Source organism: Hemicordylus capensis, chromosome 5 (assembly GCF_027244095.1).
Source record: "Hemicordylus capensis ecotype Gifberg chromosome 5, rHemCap1.1.pri, whole genome shotgun sequence".
Classification (NCBI taxonomy): Eukaryota; Metazoa; Chordata; class Lepidosauria; order Squamata; family Cordylidae; genus Hemicordylus; species Hemicordylus capensis.
Genome location: NC_069661.1, coordinates 209,297,246 through 209,321,252, shown reverse-complemented (window position 1 = coordinate 209,321,252; position 24,007 = coordinate 209,297,246). Strand labels below are relative to the sequence as shown.

Genomic DNA, 24,007 nt, shown 5'->3' with positions numbered 1-24,007 from the left:
CTCATCAAAGACTCCTGAGGAAACTTAGCAGTCATGGGATAAGGGGACAAGTACATGTGTGGATTGGTAACAGAGGATAGGTATAAATGGAGAGTTTTCACAATAGAGGTAAGAAGTGGGGTCCCCTGGGGATCTGTACTGGGGTGGGTGCTTTTTAATTTATTCATAAATGATCTAGAAGTAGGGGTAAGCAGAGAGGTGGCCAAATTTGCAGATGATACCAAACTCTTTCAGGTAGTGAAATCCAAAACGGATTGTGAGGAGCTCCAAAAGGATCTCTCCAAACTGAGTGAGTGGGTGACAAAATGGCAAATATGGTTCAATGTTGGCAAGTGTAAAGTGATGCACATTGGGATGAAAAACCCCAACTTCAATTATACGCTGTTGGGATCTGAGCTGTTGGTGACTGACCAGGAGAGGGATCTTTGGGTGTGGTGGACAGCTCGTTGAAAGTGTCGACTCAGTGTGCAGCAGCTGTGAAAAAGGCCAATTCCATGCTAGGGATCATTAGGAAGGGGATTGAAAATAAAACAGCTAATATTATAATGCCCTTATACAAAACTATGGTGTGACCACACCTGGAGTACTGCGTACAATTCTGGTTACCACCTCTAAAAAAGGACGTTTTAGAACTGGAGAAGGTGCATAAGAGGGCAACCAAGGTGATCAGGGGTCTGGAGCACCTTTCTTATGAGGCAAGGCTACAACACCTGCCGTTATTTAGTTTAGGAAAAAGACTGCGTGGAGACATGATAGAGGTCTATAAAATAATGCGTGGTGTGGATAAAGTGGATAGGGAGAAATTATTCTCCCTCTCACATAACACTAGAACCAGGGGTCATCCCTTGAAAATGATTGCCAGGAGGTCTAGGACCAACGAACGGAAGTACTTTTTCATACAATGCATAATCCACTTGTGGAATTCTCTGCCACAATATGTGGTGACAGCCAACCACCTGGATGGCTTTAAGAGCAGTTTGGATAACTTCATGAAGCTATCAACGGCTACTAGTCTGAGGACTATAGACCACCTCCAGCTTCAGAGGCAGGATGACTCTGAATACCAATTGCAGGGGAGTAACAGCAGGAGAAGGGGCATGCCCTCAGCTCCTGCCTGTGGGTTTCCCTGGGGCATCTGGTGGGCCACTGTGTGAAACAGGATGCTGGACTAGATGGGCCTTGGGCCTGATCCAGCAGGGCTGTTCTTATGTTCTAATGAATCCTCATAGGGATTCATTATGAGGAAAAGTTATTGGACACCAAATAATCCAAACGCTTGAAAAATAGTGACCACACATTTTGCTCCATAACTCCACTTCTAAAAGCTTGGCTTTAAAAAACAATTAAAGCTGGGGATCCAAGTTAGGGTTAGGATAGGGCAACTTTGAATCCCCATAATTTCCTATGGCTGAAATATAAAAAATCACTAAAAAATAAAATTTTAAAAAATCATTAAAAATCAACTGTGCCCCACTGCCTTGAAATTTGGGTGGTAGGTGACACCACCTAAACGTGGTGCCCCTAGGACCTTTATAAGTAGTCCGATTGATCCAAATCAAATACGAATTGAATCCAGGGCTGATTTGGGGGGACAGATTCGGACACAAAACAAATCATGGGTGATTCGATTTGGGCACAAATTGAATTGAAAAAAATTGATTTGGGCACATCCCTACTGTTCCATGCCTGCATCCCACCTCTTCATCTTCTTGCTCTCTCCACCTCGACCAAGCTGCAACTAAGGGTGTGCATGGAACTGCAGAGCTGCGGTCTGGCACTGTGGGGTGGGTTTCTTTAAGGGTGGGGAGGGTTTACTTACCCCTCCCGCCGCTTTTCCCCCTCCAGGGCTCGTATATATTGTAATAATTGGGGCGGCAGGATACCTCCCTGCCGCCCCTTGTCCCTCTGAATGCCGCCTCCAGGATGGGGTGGGCGCGCGCGCAGCTCTGCGAAGGAAAGATCCTGAGGACTCACAGTTTAAAAGTTAACTACCGATGGCAATGGTAAACCCCAACGAGAAGCTGGCACAGCACCGAGCTGGCCTCCGGCACCTCTCCGCTCGTCGGCTCCCCCATCCTGAGCCGCCGCCAGCAGCCACTGCGAGGAGCTCCGCCAGGGAGGATGCGCCGACGCGCCCAGCCCACCCTCACTTCCGGGCCCGAGGGAAGGAGGAGAAGCAGGCAGCCACGCTATATGTGGGGGGAAGTCGCCTGGGAGCCGGAAGTGAGGGTGGGCTGGGCGCGTCAGCGCGTCCTCCCTGGCGGAGCTCCTCGCAGTGGCTGCTGGCAGCGGCTCAGGATGGGGGAGCCACCGAGTGGAGAGGCGCCGGAGGCCGGCTTGGTGCTGTGCCGGCTTCTCGTTGGGGTTTACCATTGCCATCGGTAGTTAACTTTTAAAACGTGAGTCCTCAGGATCTTTCTTTTGCAGAGCTCCGCGCACGCTCATCCCATCCTGGAGGCGGCATTCAGGGGGACAAGGGGCGGCAGGGAGGTATCCTGCCGCCCCAATTATTACAATATATACGAGCCCTGGAGGGGGAAAAGCGGCGGGAGGGGTAAGTAAACCCTCCCCGCCCTTAAAGAAACCCCCTCCACCCGAACCGAACTGGCCAGGTCCGGACCGGTCCGGACAATCCGGAGGCCTTTACAATGGCCTCCGGACCGGTCCAGACCCATCCCTAGCTGCAACTCCCCTTTTGTTGAAGTGCTGTTGCCATATCCCACCAGGAGTAGTGGGAAAAGACCAGGTATGTACTATAGATGTTTGATCTACTGATGGCAGGCTTAATGAAGCTGACATGTTGTGATTGCTGCTGTTGTATTCCTTTTGCCTTTGTTCTGTTGGCTAAAATCTCTGCTTCTGTGGATGCTTTCTTTTGTATTATCTAGCTCCACTTCAATCATGCTTCAGACCTGGCTTTGAAACAGAAACTTCTTTGGTCGCCCTGTGGGATGACCTGTGTAGATAGAGAGATTGGGTGAGTGCAACCCTGTTAATTCTCTTGGACCTCTTGGTGGCTTTTGATACCATTGACCATGGTATTCATTTGGATAGGCTGGCCAAGTTGGGTGTGGTAGGCACTGTTTGGAGGTGGTTCCACTCCTACTTCGAAGCCCATCTCTAAAAGGTGGTGCTTCGGGATTACTTCACAACCCCTTGGCAGTTGTGCTTTGGGGTTCCACAGAGTTCCATTCTTTCTCCTATGCTGTTTAATATCTACATGAAACCACTGTGAGTGGTCATCCAGAGATCTAGATAGTGGTCCTGGACATTCATAACTGTGGGTTCGGCGCCTGCGCAGACCAGCTTCGGCAAGAATTCTATAGCTCCTTGAGACACCGGCAACCGCCTACTGCACGTGACAACAGTACCCTCTAGTGGTGGTTGGGCGTCCTCTTACCCAGTTTCTTGCTGACTGCCATTTGGATCAGTCTTCAAAAACAGTTGCTCCTCAGTACTTTATATCTTTCCTTTGATTATTACGATATATGGCTAACGACTACGGAAAGGATTGACTACTCTTTTGGATTTCGTTTTGGACTTGTTGAGAACTTTAAAGAGAGAGAGAGAGATGCAGACAGTCTGGACCATTCTACTTTCGTTTTCCCTCATGGCTTGTTTTATGACCTTGGAACGGCAGACCATTCTTTATTTGAGCAACTCTAAGTTGCTTTTGGACAATGAGTACCCTGCAGAAGACGGGTAAGGAGAAAACTACTTTTAAACAGTGTTCCGAGTGCTGTGGGAAACTTCCTTCTACGGATGGCCATGATCTCTGTCTATTTTGCTTAGGTCAGGCTCATGATACTTCTAAGTGCTCCGTTTGTATAACATTTAATAAACAGACACTAAAGAACCGTGAGGCATGTTTGAAGGTGTTCCTTATGTAGGAAGCTCTGATGGTGAAGAAGGCAACACCGCCTTCTGCGCCGGGATCTGCGACACAAACGCAGTCTAAAATCCTGGCGGAATCGATGCAGGCTTTGACCATGAAACCTTCGATGTCGAGGGCATTGGCGCAGAGTGCATCGACATCGAAGCAGCTTGGTGCTGCCTTTAAAAAGCCTGCGGAACCATGCTCTAGCCCTAGAAAGAGGGTTGCCTCTCTGATGCTGGAGGGCACTTCAAAAAAGAGGAAACAGAAGGAGCGTCATAGCTCTCACGACAAGAGCCGTGGTCGCAGCTCGACGCGGACCCCCTCACCATTGGAGTTGCAGGCTGTTGAGGCGCCTTGGCATCGAGCGCTCTCTTTGTCCCCGGCATCAACACTGTGTCAATCGCCATCGACACCGAGGTCTCTGAAGCATGCGAAGTCAAGAGATGAAAGAGGCATCTGCTCGACATCGAAGTCCAAGTTGACGTCGAGACTGATTACGGACTCTGCCCACACTTCGCCTCGAGGTTCTGTGTCCGGAACGCAACGGGCTTCGACGTCGACTGGCCAAAGAGAGGATCCTCATGCAGTTACAATCATTATAGATACCGTGCTCGACACAGAGGGGTCGAGGCTATTGAAAGTGATGCTGCGGTGGGGGGCCAGGACCCAGGAACACCACCTGTGCTTCAGGAAGCCTCATCCCTCAGGCTAACCTGTTTGCTAGAATCTGAAGAAAGCACACCATCGACGGGCACGTTCAGAGGTTTTCATATCTTTGAGGGTGCTATCCGTAAGACCCCATCGATCTCTGCTACTGCCACACCTTTGGTGGGTCCCTACCCCCATGAGGACTGGGGTGGAACCTGCTCTATTACCCGGGCAGAATATTCCCTGTTCTCTCAGTGGCTGAAGGAACAAAATCAAGGGAGAAAGGATTTCATATGTTCTCAATCTGCTGTTCAGACATCGCCGCATCCTTGTGTCTCAGACTGACACTGCTATCCAGACTTCTTCGTACCATCCAGGGCAGCAGACGGTTTCAGTCCAGGCAGATTTCCCAGGGACACCTGTGAGACCAATAGCTCCAGCTTGTCCGGTGGCCACGCAGACTATCAGGGCCCCGCAGGCTGCCAGAGCCCCGCAGCCAGTGTCGATCTCTACAGCAGTAGGAAATTCACCTGTGTGACACTCACCTGTGCGACGCTCACCGATTGCTGAGCGTTGAATGATGATGATGACGAATCAGACACTTATGTTTCCGACTCCACAGAACCTGACCCTAGGGATCCAGAAGAACCTGGACTACCTGATCCAGGACTGAATGTGGCTGTGGTTCCCTCCACTTCACCCAATGAGGAGATGAAGAGCTACCACCAACAGGTGGCTGACATGGCACAAGTCTTGGGTCTACAGTTAAAACAAAATGTGGTCGAATTAGACGATCCTGTCTACAATATGATGAAGGTAGCGACAGGTTCGCATCCCATCTATATTCCTATGTTACCACATATATCATGGGTGGCTAAATCAGAGTGGGAGATTCTCCAGACTTCTACTCCTACCTCCAAACGACTTGAGGCTCTCTATCGGGTCCAGGAAGAGGAAAATGAATATCTTATCCGCCATCCAGCGCCAAATTCCTTGGTTGTGGACTGCGCTACGACTTCTAAGGGTGATAAAAGGCATACTACACCTGCAGATAAGGAGGGGAGGAAGTTAGATGTTTTAGGCTGCAGCACTTATTCTACGGCTTGTCTTTCCATCAAGATTGCTAATTATATTGCCTGTCCTAAGTATACCCATTCACTATGGGAAAATCTATTTGAACAATGCAACTCGCTTGATCCAGCGGAGTTTGTAAAGCAATTCGAAAGTACCTTTGCCAAGATGACATCTACAACTAGACAACAACTGGCAAACGCAAAACATCTTGCTGAGTCAGAATCTCGTACTTTGACTTCTTCCATTATTTTATGGAGACATGCATGGCTGAGGGCGACAGGCCTTCAGCAAGACATGAAGGATCGCATTGAGACCCTTCCATTTGATGAGAAAGGTCTGTTTTCCGACAAGACAGATGAAACCATGGAGCAGTGGAAGAAGTCTATGCTAACTGCTCGTTTGGACCGGTGGGTTCTCGTTTGGACCGTGTTTGGACCGGTGGGTTCTCCACATAGTGAACGAGGGGTATGCGATCGAATTCAAGGAGTTTCCACCTTACTCGGGTGTAAAGTTCACCCCCAAAACTCCGGGGCTATGAGAAGAGGTGTGTCAGTTGTTGTTGAAGGAAGCAATCTCTCCAGTGCAGTGGGCACAAGGGCAGTCGGGATTTTACTCCCAATATTTCCAAATCCCGAAGCTGGACGGGGGCAAATGTCCCATAATGGATCTGAGGCACATGAATTTATACATCGAAGTACGCAAGTTCTGTATGACGACGTTGCAGGCCATCCTTCCCCTTCTTCACGAAGAGCAATGGATTGCAACACTCGATTTAAAGGATGCGTACTTTCATGTGGGCATCAAGGGGAGTCATCGCAGGTTCCTGCGCTTTACCCTAGGAACAGAACTTTATCAGTACAATGTCTTGGCCTTCGGACTGGTTACCGCCCCGAGAATGTTTACAAAGGTCGTTGCAGTAATAGTAGCCTACCTGAGGATGCAGGGTGTGTCGATTTATCCTTTCCTCGACGATTGGCTTCTGACTGCAAAGACAGAATTGGAACTCCAGGCCCATGTGACTATAGTGACATCTCTGTTACAGGACGTGGGAGTACAGGTCAATTACAATAAGTCCTTCCTGACTCCGTCAAACCTGCCTTCAGTATATCAGGGCAAGGTTGGACATGTTGGCACAAATGGCCTTCCTACCGGAAGAGCGCTTCCTGCGAATTCAGACGCTGGTACGCACCTTTCAAAAGACACTCTTACAAACTGCTCGGCAGGTTCAGATACTATTGGGCCTGATGGCCTCTTGTACAACTACAGTCCCTTATGCATGCCTGAGGATGCGTATCTTACAACAGTGGTTCCTGAGGGCTTATTGCCCAAGAGCTGAGCCTCAAACCAAGCAGGTACTTCTCCCTATGAAAGTTTTGATCTCCTTACAATGGTGGGACAGAAGGGAGAACCTGCTTCGCGGAATGCCTTTCAAGATTCCGGAGCAATCCGTAACGGTGACGACGGACGCTTCAATGACCAGGTGGGGTGCCCACCTGGATCGGCATACAGCTCAAGGTCTTTGGTCTCCTCAGGAGACCCATTGTCACATCAATTACTTAGAGCTGCTGGGGCCTTTCAGAGCACTACAAGCATTCCAGCCCCTCATAGCGGGTTGGGTGGTCCTTCTTCAGATGGACAACACTACGGCCATCGCTTATATGAACAAGCAAGGCGGGACAGTTTCAAGATCACTATGCAATCTCAACCTACAAGTCTGGGATTGGTGTATCCCCCAGTCGATCCATGTCGTGGCAATTCATATAAAAGGAACCTTCAATTGCCTTGCGTACTCACTCAGCAGGTACCTGCGTGCAGACGTCGTTCTATAACACCACGAGTGGGAATTAAACCCAGTGATCGTACGACAGCTTTTCCAATCTTGGGGGACAGCCCAAGTGGATCTTTTTGTGACCGAAGGGAACAAAAAGTGCAAAGACTATTGCTCATGCATGGGGGTGACTCTTTTTGCGGGGAGACGCTTTTCAGTTCCGGTGGACCGGGGAGTTGTTTTACGCTTATCCTCCAATACCCCTATTGACCAAGGTAGTGGCCAAGATGCTTCAAGAACGCACCCAGGCAATTCTGATTGCGCCGTGGTGGCCAAGGCAACCTTGGTACACACGTCTACTCAGACTGTGTGGGGGAACCTTCAGAAGGCTCCTGTGGTGGTCGGATCTTGTGACTCAGGACCACGGGCAGCACTGCCACCCGGACATGAGACTGACAGCATGGAAGATAGGCTGTTGAAAAAGATACTCCTCAACATGAGAAAGCCGTCTACAAGACGCAGTTACAGTGCTAAGTGGCGTAGGTTCTGCGCTTATGCGGCCTCTAGGGGGTTCCAGCCTAAGTACGCCACCCTCAAGGAGGTCCTTCTCTATCTGACTTCATTGAAGAACACAGGACTTGCAAATGTCTCCATTAAAGTGCATATGTCAGCACTTTCAGTGCGTCACGCGGGTTGGGACAGCACAACTTTGTTATCCCATCCGAAGTGTAAATCCTTTCTAAAGGGCATAAATAATTTGTATCCACCGGTTAGACCACCGGTGGAGAAATGGAGCATGTTGCTGGTACTGGCAACACTAACGGAGGTGCCAATTGAGCCAATGGCATGTGCGTCTCTAAAGCTGACAACTCTGAAAACGCTTTTCCTAGTGGCCATAACTTCCGCCAAACGAGTCAGTGAGCTCTGGGCCCTACATATTGATGAGCCCTACACCACATTCTATCCTGACCGTGTAGTTATGCATATGAATCCAGAATTCAGGTCTAAGATAGTTTTAAGCTTTCATTTGAACATGAATATTGTGTTGCCGACCTTCTTTAGAGGACCATCAACCCGCTGGAGCATTCAATGCATTCTTTGGATGTACGCAGGGCTCTTTTATTCTATCTCAAGGCCACACGTCGTGTGCGAAGAACGACTCATTTATTCATTTGCGAGAAAGGGAAACATAAGGGCCTATCGCCTAGCAGGCAGAAAATCTCTTACTGGTTGGTGGAGGTGATCAGGCTGGCGTATGATCTTCAGGGTGTGACCCCACCCTCCATGCTCCGTGCGCATTCGACCAGGGCCTATGCTACATCAGCTGCACACCTCGCTGTCATAAAATTTGATGATATTTGCACTGCAGCTACCTGGGCTTCTCATCAGACCTTTGTGAAGCACTACGCTGTGGACTTCCGCAACGCAGCACAGGCAGAATTTGGACAGGCGTTCCTGAAGGGTGCTACAGTAGCTTGTGGCACCCGCCTCCAATGAGGTTGCTTGAAATTCACCCACAGTTATGAATGTCCAGGACCACTATCCAGATAAACAGGTTGCTTATCTGTAACAGATGATCTGGTAGTGGTCCTGGACATTCATAAAACCCGCCCGCCCGTCCGTCCCCACTGCTACACAAGTTTGAAGTTGAAATGATACTTTGCAACACATTAAGTAGTTGGCCATCAAGAAACTGGGTAAGAGGACTCCCAACCGCCACTAGAGGGTACTGTTGTCACATGCAGTAGGCGGTTGCCGGCGTCTCGAGGAGCTATAGAATTCTTGCCGAAGCTGATATGCCCAGGCGCAGAACCCACAGTTATGAATGTCCAGGACCACTACCAGATCATCTGTTACAGGTAAGCAACCTGTTTATATGGCCTGAGGTGTCATCAGTTTGTGGATGACACTCGGTTGTATCTCTTTTTTTCATCACACGCAGGTGAGGTGGTGAGTGTCCTGAATCAGTACCTGTATACAGTAATAGACTGGATGAGGGTGAACAAGTTGAGACTCAATCTAGACAAGATAGAAGTACTGTTGGTTGGTGGTTCCACTGCCTGGATGAATGATGTTCAGCCTGTTCTAGTTAGGTTGCACTCCCACTGAAGGACCAAGTTTGCAGTCTGAGTGTGTTAATCTATCCAGCACTGTTGCTAGAGGCTTAAGTGGCCTCTGGCTCAGAGTACCTTTTATCAGCTTCGGCGTATGATCTTACCTGGACATGCGCATGCTCACAAGTTTTTGGATGTCCGCTCAGTTCATTTTTTATCCCGCTCAGGTTGAATTAGGAAGGCCCCATTTTGAATGCACATGTGCACAAACTGTCTTGATACTGCTGCCCAGAACAAAACTCATTCCTCACAGAGATGAAAAAAATGAGAGGGACCACTGCTCTGGTAACCTCTCGCTTAGATTACTGCAATGCGTTGTACATGGGGCTGCCTTGGAAAATGGTCTGGAAACTGCAGCTGGTACAAAATAGCACTGCAAGATTATTAACTGTGTTCTGATCATGTCACGCCAGTGTTTCATAACTGCACTGGCTCCCAGTCCATTTCTGGGACCAGTTCAAAGTGCTGGTTTTAACCTTTAAAGCCCTAAATGGCTTGGGACTGGGTTACCTGAGAGAGCACCTTGTCCCATATGTCCTGACTCAGACCTTACAATCTTCGGAGGACCTGCTCTGAGTGTCCCTGCCAAATGCGGTCAGGTGGATGGCTTCTAGTGAGATGGCCTTTGGGGAGGTGGCACCCCATTTATATTACAGCCTCCACAGTGAGGCTCATCTGGCACCATTACTTCATTACTTCACCAGGTGAAGATCTTTCTGTACACTCAGGCTTTTAAAAACTTTAAAATTGTTTTGTGTTTGTGTTTTTATCGGATGTTTTAGTGTTGTGTTGTGAGCCGCCCAGAAAACAGTTTGTTATGGGGCAGCTAAAAATAAAATTTATTCTTCTTCTGTGAGATCAGATACTTCTGACTGACTTGCGCCTCCCATCCACTAGATCTTACATCTAGTGGGAGGGCCTGGTTTCATCTGTCTAAACTTGGGAGCACAGAACCATGTAGCACCTCAGCCCACTGGTCAACACTATCATCTTTCAAGGTCACTTGAGCTTGTAGGGAAAAACAAAAATTAAGTTTCTGAAGAGAAACATGTCATTCTCTCCTATCCCAATCGATTTGACGGGGGGCCAGTGGAGAAAGTGCATACATTTTGGGTTAGTTTCCCTCCATATTGACTTAACATGGGAATGGGATAGAAACTGCCCCATCATAGGGAGTCAATTTGTGAATTTATGGTCATATTTTTATTCATATTTTTATTATTAACATAAATATCCTAACTGGTGAGGGGCCATACTTTGAATATATTGTGTACAATATTGTATATTGTATCAGTAAGAATGTAACAATAAGGGCATAGCTAGGAGTGCAGCCGTTTGCTTATTTATGCAGCCTGAGGTAGGAATTTACCCAATAACTCAGGATGAAGATGGAATATCTTATAACTCTTTACTTAGTGTATGCAATGTAAAACGTATTTCTAGTAATTATAGAAATGGATAAGTATGACTTTGTTAATATTTGCAGAAACAATATGGAGAGTTGATCATTTCATATAATATGAACATGAAGGGCTTATAGAGATAGGTGAAATTAAATCTGCAGCCACTTTGAAACACTTTGAGCAAATATACAGAGTTATTCTTTTCTTAATGTCAGTAGAGCAGTCTTTTCTCTAAGTGCGCCTCCTTTTGTGTTCCCAGGTCAGCCAAGGTGTTGCCTCAGAGAAGACTTTCTCATCCATGGCAGACTTGTCAAGGGCATGAGGAATCCTAATGAGGTGCAGGAATCTATACCAAACTCAACTAGCCCACTTTTAGACTCACTGCCTCCCCCCCCCCTTTTTTTTAAGTCTGTGCAAGATTGTAGTTAGCAAGGCTGCTCCTGTGGGGTGTTTTCTCACAGTCCAAGTGTAAGTTTAGAGACCTTTCAAGGAGCAAGTCTCAAAGCAATCTTGACACAGCAATAAATCCCACAGATTTATATTGTGCAGCCGGAGGGAAGGAGGAAATCCTTTTCTGGGAACTTATTTACATGCCAACTCCAATTTTGGTTCTTCTCACTTTGTGTGGTGATATAAAAGGAAAATAGGAGAATCTTGCACTTTCCACCAATCTCTGGGAGACCTAGAATATATGCCAAATTCCCCAGTGCGTGTCATGAGCAGTGCATTCTGATTCAGAGGTATGTGATATGGCTGGAAAAAATCTATCTTCTCCCACTTCCACAGAACTTTCCATAATGTTGGAGGCTATCTCTGCCAAGAAAGAGGAGCACTTCTCTGAGAAAGAAAAAGTCTTCACTGAATCTAATCAGGGCAGGTTGTTTGTTTCCAAGCACTTTCTGTTGTCTTGGCTAAAGCACTATGCATTATCCAGTAGGAACTTTGACCTCCAGACACAGATTCTATAGAGGGTAGCTTATGTAGAGGGTCAAGCATATTCCCTCCAGCATCTTCAAAGGCTCATACAGTTTCTTTTTCTGAATTGTTTTATTATGTAGGCAGAGAAGAATGGGACAATCCTGACACTGGGAGAACTATGCATGAATGATGCCTTTTCTCCCAGAGGTATGAAATGTCTTAAAGTCTCATTATGTGATCTATGGTTGATTCACAATAATGAGCTCTGCACCTGCACAGTGGCCTCATGGTAATATGTTAACAATCTCAACAATCTTATTTATTTTAATAAATAGAATAATAAATCTCTAAGCAACACCATCTGGAATCTGTTTGAGAGGTAGGAGCAGAACCACTGCAAAACAATGCCTCTCACCCCGCAACCAGTGATCCCTCTAAAATTGTTCATCTCTGTGTGGAATGAGTTTTATTCCGGGAGGCAGTATCAAGGCAGTGTGTGTCCACATGCATTCAGAATTATGCATTAACATAAGGTTGTTGCTTTTCAAAATGTGAGCTTTTGTATGGTGTCCCTCAGGGCTCTATACTGTCTCCAATGCTTTTTAATGTCTACATGAAGCCGCTGGGAGATCATTGGGAGATTTGGTGCAGGGTATTATCAGTATGCTGATGACACCCAGATCTATTTCTCCACGTCAGCATCATTAGGAGAAGGCATAACCCCGCTAAATGCCTGCCTGGAGGCAGTAATGGGCTGGATGAGGCTGAATCCAGATAATTCGGATGTACTTATTGTGCGGAGTCGGAACTCCAGAGATGGCTTTGATCTGCCTGTTCTTGATGGGGTCACACTTCCCCCAAAGGAACAGATACGCGCCCTGGGAGTGCTTCTGGATTCACACCTCTTACCAGAGGTGCATTCTATCAGCTTTGGCTGATACACCAGCTGTGTCCATTTCTTGAGATGAACGACCTTAGAATGGTGGTACATGTGCTGGTAACCTCCAGACCTGACTTCTGCAATGCGCTCTACATGGGGCTGCCTTTATACATAGATTGGAAATTGCAGTTGGTACAGAATGTAGCAGCCCGTTTTTTCTCTGGGTCATCTCGGAGAGACTAAATTACTCCTGTGTTGAAAGAGCTACACTGGCTGCTGATAGGTTTCTGGGCAAAATACAAAGTGCTGGTTATAACCTATCATCCCCCAAAAGGTTTAGACCCTGGGTATTTAAGAAAACATCTTCATTATGAGCCCCATTTCCCATTGAGATCATCCGAAGAGGTTCATCTCTAGTTGCCACCGGCTCGTCTGGTGGCCACATTGGGACAGGCCTTCTAAGTTGCTGCCCCGAGACTGTGGAATGCGCTCCCTGCTGACGCTACCATGTGTACTTGTGGGTAGGGGGGCTCCTAGTCCGTGGCGATGGCATCTGCCAATGACGTGACTGCTTTGCCCGAGCTGTTGCCTCACTGCCTGTGCAGCTGCAGAGTCCATGCCTGGAGGCATGTGATCTCATGCTCCAGCAACACAACCATCAGACAGGTGAGAAGGAGTCCTGTGCTTGGGAGTCTTGGAACTGGCTGGACTCTGGAGCTGCTGTGTGCTACACAGGCTGGCTGGCTGCACAGGCATGGCAGCAGGCAGAAGCTCAGGCTTTCCTCAGTTACTTCCACCGTCCACCACTACACAGGAGCAGTGGGCAGCAGTGAGAGAGACCTGAGCCCAAGCTGCCACTACCATTGATAAAATAATTGAGTCTCTATTATTCTCTCCTCTCCTCTCCTCTCCTCTCCTGTTGTGTGTTGTTTATGCTGTGTGGACTGGGGACCTGAGAATGTTGGAATGTTTCTGCTAGAGTATATCTGATAGAGGCATTGCTTGCTGGAGCTCTTTCCTACTTGACATGCACTATGATCAGTCCAAAGCACTTATCAAATGCACAGAGAGCCAAACTGATCTAGGCAGGGCCCTGAACTTCCTAATCGGTGAAAGATTTAGATATTCTGCCTCCCCTACAGCATGCCTAACACAGCTGGAAGTTCCAAATCACAGGAGAGCCTTCACCCTGGCACAATGCCACGCCCTCCCCTCAGCTGTGCTTGAAGGCCGTTACAGAAAGATCCCACTCTCAAAGCAAGAGTGCTCCTACAACTCTGGGCAGGTTGAAACAACAGTGCACATCCTCCTCCATTGCTCGTACTTCAGAGACCTTCACTCCACCCTCATCCTACTGCTACTAAAAAAGTATCCAGGATGTATGAGCCAATTTTACACCTCTCTGCTGCTCTCCAACACTAATCATTTATAACACTGCCAGGTTCTGCGCACCAGAACCTGTCTAAAATCCATCAGATGTCGACAGGTAACAGGTCCTACTAGATAGAGCACAGATAGAGCACATTATAGCATAATTCCAGCACGCTCATCACTCTCTACCACAGCATGCCACATGAAAACGTTGCACTCTTACAGTCTTATAGTCCCATATTTTTACTGTCTTATAGTCCTCACAGTTTTATAAATACTACAGTTTTTACAACTTTATAGTTTCATAACTTCCAGAATAGTATAGTTTTGCACATTTATCCCTTATGCCATTTATGTCTTTAAGCCTTTTGCTGCTTGCAATTCATCTCTTTCCTTGTACTTTGTACTGATTTATGACCATAATAAAGATGACTTGATTTTGGGCTGAGTGCCAAATTTGCCACTCCCGATCTTTGTCCACACAGCTTCCCAGAGGTGCACCTAAGTAATTTTGGAGCCTGGACCTAATGGCCACCCCTGCCCCCAGATAATCTGCAATGCATTCTATTTTTACACCAGAACATGCTCAGGAAATCCTGGAAAGACTTGAGAGGGGTGGGGGTGGGGAGTTCTTTTTAGAAGAGATTCATTTCTGTCTCTTAACAACAATCCTGTCACTTAAATTAGCTGAATGCACTGAGCCTTCTGGCTTAAGTTGACTGTGGCTCCTGCTGCCTTGAGCCGCACTTGTCCTCCCTCTCTCCTCACCAGTGACGATGCTGATGGGTGGTGCCACGAAGGCATCATGTGCAACTATGCACACAGTGCATGCAGTTGCCGTTGAATAGCCAGATGTAAGTGACTGGGCTCTCTGCTGGCTCAGCATCCTTCCCGCCTGACCATCTGGGTCCTACCGCCACCGTGCATGCCAAGCCTGGCTGTATTGGGCAGGGCAGGCAGCACTCACTGCCTACCCATTCATCGCTAGGGCAAGTTGCTCTGGTAGGCTTGGCCACCCAGCATTATTATTATTTATTTGATTTCTATATTGCCCTTCCAAAAATGGCTCAGGGCAGTTTACACAGAGAAACAATAAATTAAGATGGATCCCTGTCCCCAAAGGGGTCACAATCTAAAAAGAAACATAAGATAGACACCAGCAACAGTCACTGGAAGTACTGTGCTGGGGATGGATAGTGCCAGTTACTCTCCCCCTGCTAAATAGAGAATCACCACATTAAAAGGTGCCTCTTTGCCAAGTTAGCATGGTGTGGGCAAACCCCTAGGCATTTGGAGGTCCCCCAGCCTGCGGGGGACTGGACCTCTACCTGGATGCCCAGTCCAAAGAGCACCACTGCAGGTTCTAGAGCAGGAGTTCTCAACAGAGGGTACTAGGACCCCTAAGTGTACTTAAAGGGCTCTCTGGGGTTACTCATAGCCCTCCTGCCTCCCCATGCTGCAGTTACAATATTTGTTCCCCATTTGAGGATCACCAGCTTGAAGCCAATGTGTCTCAGCAATGTGTCCATTGCAGAAGGGAAGGGAGGAAGGTGAAGACCTTCCTCTTCTACTCCTGATAGGCTGGCTACATATTGAAGCTCACTGTACCCCACCCCCCTGAGCCTCACTGTTAGAAAAAATTAGCACTGGTACAACTATTGAAAATAATAGGACAATAAACTTGTCCTATTAATTTTAATAGGAGTACTCATGAGTAACTGCATGTAAGCCAGTGACTGGAGTAGTCTGTTTCATAACTAAATTTAAAATTGTGCGCACTCTCTCATACACGCTCTTGTCTGTTTGTCTATCTGTTTATATGAGGTATTTGAGCTGATGGTTTGCAACAGAAAGTGTACATTTGTTAAAAAGTGTTGGGAACCCCTGCCCTCATGTACACACTTTTGTTATTGCTTGGCTAAGGAGACTAAGGCATTAACATGGGGTGAAATAAGATTAATTAGAAACTACCCAAACAACAGTTAAATTAACCAAAATTAGTTTCAGTTGTTATGCATGTGTGTATATACACATACATATTTATATATTACAGTTATGAGATAGGCTATTTCAGAGATTGGTTTAAATTCAGATTAAGTTACACATAAGTAGCCTTAACAGTAGCCTTATGCATAAGTAGCCATTAAAAGTTTACTTGTCCCATTAATTTCTGTGGGAGTACCCATGAGTAACTTAGTCTGGATGTAAGCCAGTCCTGGAGTAGCCAATTTCATTACTGAAACATTTAAGTCTCTCTCTCTCTCTCTCTCTCTCTCTCTCTCTCTCTCTCTCTCTCTCTCTCTCTCTCTCTCTCATACCTGAACTGAAGGTTTGTGAGAGAAGGGTAGAATTGTAAACAAAAAATGGTTGGGAACACCTGCCCTAGCTGATAAAATCTTTTCAGTTAAATCTTACAGGGTTGCAGATAATCTACAGCCAAAGGCAGTAGTTCAACTAGACATTGAAAATGTTGATTTTATTCCAGTCCACTTACACTTACCTGGTTTAAATTGTTAAGTTGTAGTTATGGTATGCTGTTCCGGACATTGACAAGGTGTTTTACAGCAGGACTATAATTAAGAGGGATTTATGCACTGCTCTAGCATGGGCTGGGCAAGGCAAGGGTCACTACTTCTAAATGCTGTCCATGATGGCCATGTCTGCTACCAGAAAGAGGAGTCACAAAAGAGGACAGGCTGCCATACTTCCATTAGAAAGAAAAGTAATGTATTGGTATATTCAAAATTCCCTTTTTTCTTACTGAAGTCTTGAGCTCATTCCGTGACAATAATCTAAAGCCTCTCCTCCTCCACCACCCCTTTCTTCCATTTAGCTTTAGCCCAGACCCTTTGCAAAGGCATACTTTCTGGACAATCACAATTGGTGGCACTTTTACCTGGCTTTCAGTGTTTGGAGCAAATCAGTGTCAAGTTCAGCGATACCTTGCGTGCAAAACACGAAATCATGCAAAACTGTAAGTTAATATATTGTACGTTCATTAGTGTAATCCAGTGATCCTCATGTACATCAGTCAGCTGAACACATTCTCCTACTTGTGAGAATAGTTGATGTGGACTTTTTTCCATTTAGTGGAATTCTTTATAGAGGATGTATTCCTTTAAAGTAATATATTTGCTTAAAAAAAAAAAGTATCTAGTTACCAAAATATAGTAGTGACCAAAATATAGTTACCAAAATATAGTAGCCCTCTAAGGATCAGCTCGGTCATCTTAGCATGCAAAGGGCTACAAGGAGAGGGGGAAACCTCATTACCTCAGGCATCCTCTGATTGACCACAGGAACAGAGCATAGAGTGTGCGCTGCAGAGCGGCACATTCAGAGATGGCAGCCTTTGTAGCCGCAGCTCTCTAATGGCAGGGCGCTGCCTTAGACTGCTTGAAATGGCAAGTGCTCACACATGACCAATCCTCTGAGGTAGGATGGCTCCTATTTTTGTCCTACCTCAGTTAATAGAAGGGTACAGTATAAGGGTTTCCCTGGTTTTCAGGATCTGGGCTAGAGGGATTCACAGAACCCTGTGGGTTCAAACAGCCCTCAGTCTCTGGTTGTATTGCCTTCTAACTTTGATTTGATGATCATGTGAACTGGCCTTTTATCTATTGCTATTTTATTTGTTGAACTTTGTGGTAATGCATACTTTTGTGTATCTCCCCACCCCCTGCATCAGCCAATCCATGATGCTCCCGCACCAGCCATGTCACTGACCACACCCCCAGCTGTTGGACTCACTGCTGGACTGGAAACCCTGTAGTGATCACAGCCTCTTTTCTTCCTGGCAGTATTCAGCGCTGTTCTTCTGGCTGCTCTGTCTCTCTATCCTTCAACAAATCTGTGCATTCTCTCCTCCATTTTGGGAGCAGACAAAGCACAGGTTAGTTGCTGGAGGGGAGGGAGCACCCATGTGAGCAAGGAAGACTGGCTGCTATTATGCCTGTTGCCTGTCACCCTCTGATATGCCACTGCTTGCTTTAGCAGGCAGCAGACATTAGGGATGTGTGAATCGATTTGGGTACAAATAAATATGTGCCAAATCTAGCTGATTTGGGTGATTTGGAGACAGAACGAATCACCCCTGTGGTCCATTGGCTAGATTCAGCTCCAGATTGAATTGCGCCAGATTCTATTTGAATTGATTCAAGATTTGGATTCCTCCTATTAATTTCCCCAGATTCCTGGTTTTCATTAAAAAAAAAGCAAAAAAAAGCTAAGCTCTAGCCTCTGTAGAAGTGGAGTTATGGAACAAAATGTGTGATCATTATTTTTCAAGTGTTTCAATTCTTTGGTGTTTAATAACTTTTCCTCGTAATGAATTCCTATGAAGATTCATTACACACCATTTTTTCTATTCATTTTGACTGTCTTTGGACAATGCCAACGGTCAACTGCCATGTGCCAACTATACCCTCCTCCCACCTGCAAGGCAGTGGGGTACTACTCAGTTCATGTTCTAGGAATTTTCCCCCCGAGTGTTTAGACTCTTTGGTGTCTCAGTCTTTCTTCATAATGAAACCTTATGAGGATTCATTACACACCATTACACACTAAACACTTCAAAAATTCCTAAAATATACTGAGTGGCTTGTGGGTTGGGTGGTAGTTGGCACATGGGATGCCACTAATTTCCCACCCGCAAAGCAGTGGGGTCAAAATGAACAGAAGAAATGAAAGTGTGTAATGAAGAGACCAAAGAATCTCAATACTTCAAAAATTCCTAAAAAATAAACTGAATACCTGTGCATGTGTGTGTGTGTGTAGTTGGCACATGGCAGCTGACAGTTAGCACTGTCCAATGACAGACAAAATGAACAGAAGAAATGATGGTGTGCAACGAATCCTCATAGGTATTCATTATGAGGGAAAGTTATTATACACCAAAGAATCCAAACACTTGAAAAATAGTGGCCGCACATTTTGCTCCATAACTCCACTTCTACAAGGGCTAGAGCTTAGCTTAAAAAAAAATTAAAGCTGGGGATCCATTTTAGGGTTAGGATAGGGCAAGTTCGAATCCCCATAATTTCCTATGGCAGAAATATACAAAATCAGTTTTAAAAAACCATTAACAATCAACCAAGTGCCCCACTGCCTTTAATTTTGGTTGGTAGCTGGCAACCATGGGGACCTATCCACCACCCAAATTTGGTGCCCCTAGGACCTTTATAAGTGGTTGAATCAATCTGAATTAAATCTAGGGTGATTTGGGTGGAAGATTTGGGCACAAAACAAATAAGGGGTGATTCAATTCAGGCACAAATAGAATAGAAAAAACCAATTTGTGCATGTCCCTAGCAGAGATCCAGGAATTGACTGTGCCAGTTGACTGGGCTCTTTCTCACATGTGCGTATTTATCTTTTACATGCACTGTATATAAGGCAAGATTCTTCTGCTTGGTCTCTGTGGTTCACACCGATGGGCTCTCATGCCTGTGCAGAGACCTGGTCAGGAACCTTCCATACCTGCTCTTTTCCTGCTTGTTTTAGATGGGAGTCCTGCCCCTTCTGGGCTGTGCTATATCCTCCTCCCTTTAGTTCATTGATTTCCATGTGGTGCACATTGTTAACTTTGGAGTTCTTTCCTCAGCTCAAGAAAAAAAGGACCTGTCACTATTCTCAGTTCCATAGTAAGGACCAATACCCAGATCCACCTAAGATCTACCCTCTTGGGATCTGCCCCTAGTTGATTTGCAGTTAATGGGGGCGCCAGTTTCTGCAAGTCTCAACTTCTATCTGTACTAGTCTTCTTTCCTAACCAAACCACAGACAGTGAGTGGACCTTGCGTACTCTGGATGTCTGCAGGACAGTGGCCTTTTATGTGGACAGAATGGTACCATTTAGAAAATCAATTTCTCAGTTTCTCTCATATGCTAACAACGTTATGAGGATGCCCATATTGTCACAGATAATATCTCATTGGATCATGGACTAGGGATGTGCGAAACTATTCGGGTACAATACGATTTGTACCCGAATCTGGCCAATTGAGGTGACTTGTAGACAAAACCAATCACCCCTGTCCTTAATTGCCCAGATTCTGGTACAAATGTTGAGCAATTATAGGCCTGTTTCCAACCTCCCGTGGCTGGGCAAGGTAATTGAGAGGGTGGTGGCCTCTCAGCTCCAGGCGATCTTGGAGGAAACTGATTATCTAGACCCATTTCAAACTGGTTTTCGGGCGGGCTATGCGGTGGAAACTGCCTTGGTCGGCCTGATGGATGATCTCCAATTGGCAATTGACAGACAAAGTGTGACTCTGTTGGTCCTTTTGAATCTCTTGGCAGCTTTCGATACTATCGACCATAGTATCCTTCTGGAACATCTGAGGGGGTTGGGGGTGGGAGGCATTGTTTTACAGTGGTTCTGCTTCTACCTCTCGGATAGATTCCAGATGGTGTCGATTGGAGACTGTTGCTCTTCAAAATCTGAGCTTAAGTATGGTGTCCCTCAAGGCTCCGTACTTTCTCCAATGCTTTTTAACATCTACATGAAACCGCTGGGAGAGATCACCAGGGGATTTTGGGCTGGGTATTACCAGTATGCTGATGACACCCAGATCTACTTCTGCATGTCAACTTCTTCAGGAGCTGGCATATCCTCCCTAAATGCCTGCCTGGAAGCAGTAATAGGCTGGATGAGGGAGAATAAACTGAAGCTGAATCCAGATAACATGGAGGTACTTATTGTGTGGGGTCAGAACTCTAGAGATGATTTAGATCAGGGATTCTCAAACTTGGGTCCTCAGGTGTTATTGGACTTCAACTCCCATAATCCCCAGCCTCAGTGGCCTTTGGTTGGGGATTATGGGAGTTGAAGTCCAATAACACCTGAGGACCCAATTTTGAGAATCACTGATTTGGATCTACCTGTTCTAGATGGGGTCACACTTCCCCAAAAGGAACAGATTCGCAGTCTGGGAGTACTTCTGGACTCACACCTCTTCCTGGTTTCTCAGGTTGAGGCGGTGGCCAGGGGTGCTTTCTATCAGCTTCGGCTGATATGCCAGCTGCGCCCGTTTCTCGAGATCAATGACCTCAAAACAGTGGTACATCTGTTGGTGACCTCCAGACTTGACTTTTGTAATGTGCTCTACATGGGTTAGGGCTGCCTTTGTACATAGTCTGGAAACTTCAGTTGGTTCAGAATGCAGCAGCAAGGTTGGTCTCCGGGTCATCTCGGAGAGACCATGTTAGTCCTTTACTGATGGAGTTACACTGGCTGCCAATAGGTTCCTGTACAAAATACAAAGTGCTAGTTATAACTTACAAAGTCCTAAAAGGCTTAGGCCCTGGGTATCTAAGAGAGCGTCTTCTTCATTACAAGCCCCAGCGCCCACTGAGGTCATCTGAGGAGGTCTGTCTCCAGTTACCGCCAATTCGTCTGGTGGCTACACAGAGACAGACCTTCTTGGTCGCTGCCCCGAGATTGTGGAATGCACTCCCTGCTGAGATACGATCCTCCCCATCTCTGGCAATTTTAAAAAAACACCTGAAAACCCATCTTTTCACCCAAGCTTTCTCAGCTTCCTAAATTTTGGGGGTTTTAATATCTGGTTTATTTTAAAATTAAAAACCCGATTTTGGGATTTTAATCACTGTAATTGTTTAATTGTTGTTTTAAAATGTTTTTAAATTGTTAATTGTTATATTGTTTTTTTTAATTTGTTTTAGCTTTTTACTGTTTTAGTGGTTTGTTTTAATTGTAAACTGCCCTGAGCCATTTTGGAAGGGCGGTATACAAATCAAATCAAATCAAATCAAAAAATAAAACAAATCACCCTAGATTCGGACCCAAAATATTCAGAGATTTGGACCTCCATTTTGTGGCCAAAGTTTGTTGGGTGGTAGTGCCCAGTAGGTGGAAGCTACCACCCAAATTTCAAAGAAATTGGGCAAAGGGGTGATTTTTAAATAATTTTTGAACTTTGCACATCTTTAAGCTTTCCCCCCATAGGGAATAATGGGGATTTCAGCAGCACCGTAACTCCACTTAGGGGGCACCAGGGTGGGCCAGAGTGAATGGTGATGTAGTGCACGTAGGGTCCAAACCCACAAACCCATGGGGCACTGGGTTTTGTTGTTTCTGAGGTGTTCTGAGAGTAGATTCTTTGATAGGAAATGAGAGTGGAATCAATGACAAACACGCACCAGTTCCACCAATTTCTTTGAAATCTGGTTGGTAGCAGGCAGACACCCATTGGGGCACTAACACCTGACCCACTCTTCTGCCTTCGAAACCCGTTTTCTGCTCCAAAGAAATGTCATCTTCAAAAATTCTTTAAAAATCACCCCTTTGCCTAATTCCTTTGAAATTTGGGTGGTAGCTTCCTTGCACCCATTGGGCACTACCACCTACCACAACCTGCTCTGGGCTACCCTGGTGCCCCCCACATGGAGCTATAAGTGCTGAAATCCCCATTATTCCCAATGGGAAAAAGCTTAAAGATGCGCCAAATTCAAAAATTCTTTTAAAAGCACTGCTTTGCCCAATTTCTTTGAAATTTGGGTGATAGCTTCCACTCATTGGGCACTACCACCCACCCCACTCTTTTGCCACCAGGACCCCTTTTTTGCCCTGAATTGATTCAGATTTGGAAAATTCAGGTACAAATTGAATCTGGGGTTATTCGGGGGGCAGCACAGATTAGAACCCAAAACAAATAGGGGGTGATTCAATTCATGTACAAATCAAAACAACAACAACAAAATGATTCGTGCACATCCTAATCATGGACACCATCTTCCTATCCTATCAGTTAGCAAAGAAACCACCTCCAAATATGGGGCAGATTCACTCTACTGTTGCCACATCAACAGCTTTGAACCAATTGTTTGACTTTGGAGACTATGGCTCTCAACCTTCATCACTCATTGTGCTTTGGATGTGCAAGCCAGGTGAGATGCTGCCTTTGGAAGGCAGTACTCCAACAGTTCGTCCAGTGAATCTTGGCTCCTTCTGCCACCAGGTATGTAAACTGGCTATGCGCCCATTGATGTGAACCACAGAGACCATGTAGAACAACATGTTGCTTACCTGTAAATTTGGTTTTTCTAGTGGTCATCTGTGGTTTCATACATGCACCCAAACTGCAGCCTTTCTTCACTGGTGCCAGACACTTGAACTGAGGGGAAGAGAACACAGTATACACTATAGTCCAGAGGGGACAGGGTGCCTGCCAGAAACAAGCAGGGAAAGAAGAGCTATGCAAGGTTCCCAACTCGGTCTCTGCACAGGCGCAAGAGCCCATCAGTGTGAACCACAGATGACCACTAGAAGAACCAAAGGTACAGATAAGCAACCTGTTGTTTTCAAGTTGCCAGCACACAACCAATAACCACGTGCATTTGTTGTCATATGTCAGTTCCATACACTTAAAGATCTTTACAGCCAATTATATTTTAAAATATTTTTAATATGCAATCTAAAATGCTGGAGATTTTGCTTTGCTTTTTAAGCAAAGAAGCCAGTATGTTTATATCTAGCAAACTTTTGCCTCATTTGGCTGCTGAGCATGTAACAATGTCTTAATGCATTGGCAGTACTATTCTACTTGCACATTATTTCAGCAAGTACAAGTACATTTTTCTAACTTCTGCAGTTTTTTCTTGCAGATCTCTGTATATAAATCTTTTGGCACTCTGGTTTATTCTCTGTTGTGCAGTGTTTTGTGGACTCTCCATGTACTCCCTATATAAGGATTGCGACCCATGGACTGCGCAGATTGTGGAACTACCAGATCAGGTTTAGCATACTGACAAGCAAAATGTTTAAATGCAAATTTGAATTTGATCAAGGTTTTTGTTTTTGCATCTCCCATATAAATAGGCACATTGAAAAAACGACAATGAACACATTGTGATTGTCAAGTGCTAAAGAAGCATACTGGTTGCCCTTGTTATTTGCAGGGGTTCCATTCTCGCCCATAGGCACGAATGCAG

General features: G+C 45.9%; 1 protein-coding gene across 3 annotated transcripts in view; it reads left to right on the top strand.

Annotated features, from left to right (window-relative positions):
* The window catches only part of LOC128326839 (sodium-coupled monocarboxylate transporter 1-like), a 94,091-nt gene that overhangs the window by 34,495 nt on the left and 35,589 nt on the right, over positions 1–24,007 (top strand). For all 3 annotated transcript variants that reach the window (XR_008308310.1, XM_053254527.1, XM_053254526.1), the window contains exons 6-7: positions 16,887–17,027; positions 23,681–23,810. Coding sequence is in view for 2 of the 3 variants with exons in the window: in XM_053254527.1 (XP_053110502.1) it covers positions 16,887–17,027; positions 23,681–23,810 (271 nt within the window). In the remaining variant the exon portion in view is untranslated. The remainder of the gene's footprint in view (positions 1–16,886; positions 17,028–23,680; positions 23,811–24,007) is intronic.